The sequence below is a fragment of the Macadamia integrifolia genome, chromosome 10 (genome assembly GCF_013358625.1).
Source record: "Macadamia integrifolia cultivar HAES 741 chromosome 10, SCU_Mint_v3, whole genome shotgun sequence".
Classification (NCBI taxonomy): domain Eukaryota; kingdom Viridiplantae; phylum Streptophyta; class Magnoliopsida; order Proteales; family Proteaceae; genus Macadamia; species Macadamia integrifolia.
The window spans coordinates 28,914,211-28,919,924 of NC_056566.1; the positions used below are offsets into that span (position 1 = coordinate 28,914,211).

Genomic DNA, 5,714 nt, shown 5'->3' on the forward strand with positions numbered 1-5,714 from the left:
CTTCCCCATTTATGAACAGAAAGTAAAATCATTTTTCCCCACTCAATCCACACTGAAGAGTGTCAACACTCAACAGAAATCAAAACCGTTGCTGTGATACAGTTCACCAAGTGGAGTATGGAAACGGGATTGATAATGACATTACAGGTGTTGAACCGGTGGGTCAACCAATCCGGTAGTGGAGAATAGAGACCTATGGGTCAACAAAGCTGGTCCCCTTTCATGGGTTGAACTGGAGGTTTAACCGGTTCCTTGCCATCTAGATCTATTTCCAATTTTCAGCTTCTTATTGGTGTAGGTTTCATCTCAAACTTTTTTTTTGATTTGCTCATGGAAAACAGACCTTAGGGCCACTTTTACAGTTAAACATGTTTGAAATGTAATGTGGTGACAAGGTGTGCTTAGAATCTTAGATTCTCACACTAGAGGCCTGAGCCCACCTAAATGTCCCCTTTCACTCTATACTTGGAGGCTATTATTGCTCTTTCCCTTGTGCTTTTCTGATTTGAAGCTCCAGAGTGCTTTCACTCTCACCTTCCATCCACCCTTGAGCTCCTCCCTTTTCTTATTTTATTCTTTGGTAAACCACTCTTGAGATTCATTGGATAAGAATTAAGAATCTCTCTCTCTCTCTCTCTCTCTCTCTCTACTTTACTTTGCATAGGGAACCACAAAATTATTGGCTCCAAAAGAAAGAAAAATAAATTCAAGGAAGTCCCACATTTGAAATTTGTACAGTTTACTGGAACACTTTTTTCCCCTTGTGGGGAAGCTGGGGGTCCAACCCCTTCATTACAATTGAAAAGTAACCTATTAGCTAATACTCTGGTCGTTGCGTATCATACCTTCTGGTTCTAAAGCTACAATGGCCACTTGCAACGTTGGTGGTGGTGGAGGTGGGGGTGGCGGCGGTGGTGGTGGTGCCAAGGAGCTAGTCTGACCAACGATCTTCTGACAAGTGTCAATTAGGCAGTGCCTACAAGTTGGACAAGACGAGTGTGCCGAGAGCCATTTGTCGATACACCGAATATGGAATCCATGATTACAGTTAGGCAAGACCCTGACACGCTCCCCCGGCAAAAACTCCGAGAGGCATATGACACACTCAGTGTCCAATCCAGGTAGGTTTAGCCCAGTAGAGTAAGTAACCACAGGGAACATCTTAAGGGCTTTCTTCTTGACTCCGGTTGTATTGGCTGGCCGATTCGATATGTTGTTACTTGACTCGGCGTTGACTCGGCTCGAGCACCTTAATGCACACCTAACGATCGAATTAAGCCCTAATGCACAAATTAAAGCACATAAGAGGACTGAAAGAATCATCACCACATTCGCGTCAAAGCTATTTTCGGTGGGATAGGGTTTCGATAACCCATGAAGCTCATGGCCAGGTGGATCCGCAGTGTCTGGAGATGAATGATATAGAGGAGTGTGTAGTAATAGCTTCCTCGAATGGAAATTTCTTAGAAAATCTTGAAACATCAATGGAGAGGTTGAGAAAGAAGTAGTAGAGGGAGACATCTTTTTGAGTCTTGGGAGATGGGTGTTAAATCCACTGGTGGGAAGAATATATAGAGGTGGAATTGTGAGAAAGGATTCAAAGGAAAAAGGGTTGATTTAGCTTTTTGAGATTAGTACAGTAACAAAGACTACTAACGTTTCTGTATAATAAATTTGAGAATATTCAAAGCATTATAAGCTACTTTAAAGGGAATAATAACTTAAGCCAATCTTAAGTCTTAAGATTAGTTTTCTATTCTAGTAAATTTGTGGAGATTTGAAAATAAATTTCCATCATTTGGAACTCCCACTAGGCTCTTATATTTTCTATGGGCCTTTCTAATCAACGTGGCACATGCCACTTTCTACGCGGTAGGGAGTGACACGTGTCATAAATATTTTTATTTTATTTTTTCAAGTTGTAACCCTAAGTTGCTGCTGGGGACCCACTTTGCTCAAGAAGGGGTCAAAAAGATTGGCCCAGTCATGGTGACATGGAAAGGTTAGTTTTTGTAAGATATGCCAAGTGGGCTCCGTTACACTTGTTATGGGAGGAGACCTCTTGTAGTCTTGTGTTATGAATCTGCTTTGCATATGAGTGGAGTGACACGTTAAAATCCTGTCATTCTCCAACTCAAATCGTTTGGAGTCTCCACTTATCTGTTATCTCATTTGGGTCTGGGCCGTCTGGCTGGGTTTTAGCGCATATCCTCTTGTAACTCAGCTGTTCTTGTGCAATAAGTATATATCGTTCAACCAATGTCAATCGATTGGTTTGATTTGGTTTGATTTTATTGATTTTGATACTAAAATAAGTGAATCTAAAATCAAATCAACAAGGGAAAATTTGATTTTGATCGATTTTGATTCTTATCAGTTTAATATCAGATTTAGCATATCATGTCTATATGTATATAATTATCGGATTAGATCAGGTGAATCGCAAATCTAAAACTGAATTGATGGCATTTGATCCTGGTTTTTTTCAATTCTGTGAACCCTTTTTCGAATCATTTTAATTTCATATTTGATCTTATTTTTTGTCATTTTTTTTTCTTTTAGTCATCAAAATAGCAAAATATTAACGAAAATTTTTTATTTAATATATAACTCTAAAAATCACAGATTTGAAAAGTCTTTGTTTTTTTTTTTTCCCCAATTTAAACTACTATTTTTTTTTTTTTTTTTTTTGGGTGAACAATTCTAGAGTTTAAGTCGATATATTTTGGACCGACTCTGACCGGTTTTATATACTTGATCCATGGCATTAAGAGACTAGGCATTTATCTTTGTTCTTTCAACTTGCCTTCAGTGAATATAACTCAAACAAGTTGCATTGGTGACTCATTCACAATACGGCCTAAGAGTGGTAGGGATTAATTATGATGATAATTACCTACTGCATATATCATAGCTGCCGTCTCAACTATTGTCTCTCCAAAATAAGGGGATCTCTGCTTGATGTAACTAATCTTTTGGTCCAAATCTGTTTCGTTTTCGTCATTACAGTTATCCCACCCGTTGGAGTAGTCTTCCAACCCATCCACCCAAGTCATGTCTTCGGTCATAGATAAAAAAGTGATTTTCTTAGTGACCGAGTCATGCTGAGTCTCTGGTCCTCTGGATCAGAAGACCAGAGGGCAGTTGAAATTGAGTATGATCTTACTAATCAATGAATAGTAATGGATCCAAAACCATAAAACGAAGCTATTTAATTTCATTTTTGATGAGATATAGATAACATTATTTATGTATCAAGTTGCTTCACTTCAGAACAAGTGGTGGGTGAGGGTAAAGTGTGTGTGACCCTTTTCTCCTTTTTGCATTAAAAAATCATGACAGGGGCCTTAGAGATAGGCTAAGCTTAAAGAGATATTTATCCTTATTTTCAATAAGGATATCACTTACTAAACAATCCATTCATCCATATCCTCTTAATGGATTAAATTTTACAAGTGAATCCTGCTTTGTGGATCTGTGGGTCAAGATAAAGCTCCATTGATGAAACTAGAACTGCACCTCGATGTGTCTCTTCATCAATCCTTCCCATTGAAGATATTAATACAATTATTATAGATTATAGATCATTGAATTGATTTGAAAGTAAGACATGATCCATGGTGTGAGGATGGTAATTAGTTTGGCAATAGGGTGCACTAGGGTGAACCCACAACATGGAAGATCAACTTTCACTAACTTCTTGGAGGAAAGTAGTCCTCCTTCTTACTCTCAGCCCTTAGTTTCTCAATAGGGCACAATAGGGTGAAGCCACAATATGGAAGATCAACTTTCACAAGCTTCTTGGAGGAGAGTAGTCCTCTTCTTACTCTCAACCCCAAAGACCCAGCAGATCCCACCAGGGAAAGAAAAAGAAGATTCCCTTAACCTTATGAGGATACTTTAAACAATGTGAAGCACGTGCCACACTCTTGGTGGATCTTTATGAGGAGGGGGAATATATTTTGGTATTATTATTATTATTATTATTATTATTATTATTATTATGTTGAGTGTATCTAAAATGGAAAAAGTGCAAGTTGAAAAAAAAAAAAACAAGGATAATTTATTAAAAAAAAAAAAAAAAAAAAAAAACGACCTAGTAGGTTAAATGGTATCTGAATTGAGTGCATGAATAGCCCCACTCTTCCACATTGATGTGTTAAGTTTATCCTAAACACAAATATAGGTTTCATATAATAAAGGGTGGAGAAAGTTTCCTCCATGGGAGAACGGTTCATCCAAAATCTTAGGGTCATTATAATTCCTCAAATCATGGATATAAATGATAGTATTAGGATTGGTATCAGTCTCTACTGATATCAGTGATTTTGCCCTCAATTTTTTTAATTAAAAATATAACAAACAAACAAACAAATTTTATACTACTTTTCCCTCAATTCGAACCAATACACCACCATTGTATTGATCAAGTATTGGAATCAATATCTATCAGTCGATTCAGTCAACACAATACCAATACCTTGAAGGCCTAAAACCATGCCCACTACTAGCTTAAGGTTCAAAATGCCCCTTTACTTTTTGGGAACATGATCCTCTCTAATTACACTAGATGCTCAACGTGCATCCGAAGGTTGAAAGGCTCTTGGAATATGCATCCATATGTTGAGATGCAAGCTCGGGTGTTTCCAGTCGTCTTATGCATGCTTGATTCCTAACACATGCAGCTTAAGAGAATCTGAATCCTAATTTTTTAACATCCAGCCCACTCCCATGATAAGTAGCAGTGAAGGAATACTTTCTTGAAGGAAAACAACCACCATAATGGATTTTAAATAAACCAAAAAATTGTTAATTCAAGATATTAATATTTGATATCATCAAGTATGCGATTAATCTCCATTAAGGGAATTGACTTGCAATCAGTCAAACTTGATTGGACTCAGTATGACTTGGTGTATTAGAAATTAGTGTTAACGTTGATTCCAAGTTGAATCAACTGATCTAATTTTTATAATCATGTTTGAGAATTTTTTCTTTATTTATTTATTTTTTTTCTTTTTGTTGAAATTTTTTTCCTTGAAGTTGAAATATAAGGAAAAAATCTAATATATGGTAAGTTATTAAAATTTAATACACTTGTTTCATTGGGGTTGGCAGTCTAGTGGAAGGAAGCGCTTGTTCCATAACCGTTCAAGTCAGCACAATCCACTATTGCTCGTTCATGTGGAAGCATTATTTGCTATATGGAGGTTTTGGCTTGGGGGTTATGATCATTACCATGGAACATAAAAAAAAAAAAAAAAAAACAACAACTTGGGAATGGGGTGTAAGGATGTGGAGCACAACTTTTATTTTTTATTTTTTATCCTCTCTTTGGGATTTCCAATCACAGGAGGGAAAAACCCTCAAGAGATGAGAGATGGAAAATCTCATATGTACAGAATCTATACTCACGTGCACTTCAAAACATCAAAACAAATTGTGTTTTGAGTGTTGGTTTGATTATTTTGATTGTTGGATAAATAGAGAAATTTCAAAATTTACTTCTATTAAGCATATTAATGTGTTAGATTTTTTGTATTGCATTGATATCGCTCCTACATCGTTAACTATTTTTTCCATATGTTAATATTAATTGGCATTTAAAAGTTTCATCAAAACATTCTTTACATCATCATTTAGGCTGTTTTGATATGAATTCTCAGATTAGATTCTACATGTTAGAAGACATTTTGAGAAGCGAAAAAGTAGAG

The 5,714-nt window shown here is 36.4% G+C and overlaps 1 protein-coding gene across 1 annotated transcript; it reads right to left on the reverse strand.

Annotated features, from left to right (window-relative positions):
* Positions 1 to 693: 693 nt before the first annotated feature.
* On the reverse strand, positions 694 to 1,521 carry LOC122090574 (RING-H2 finger protein ATL78-like). The gene has a single exon (XM_042660214.1). The coding sequence runs from the start codon at positions 1,519 to 1,521 to the stop codon at positions 814 to 816; it is 708 nt and encodes a 235-aa protein (XP_042516148.1). The 3' UTR covers positions 694 to 813.
* Between the last annotated feature and the right edge of the window lie 4,193 nt (positions 1,522 to 5,714).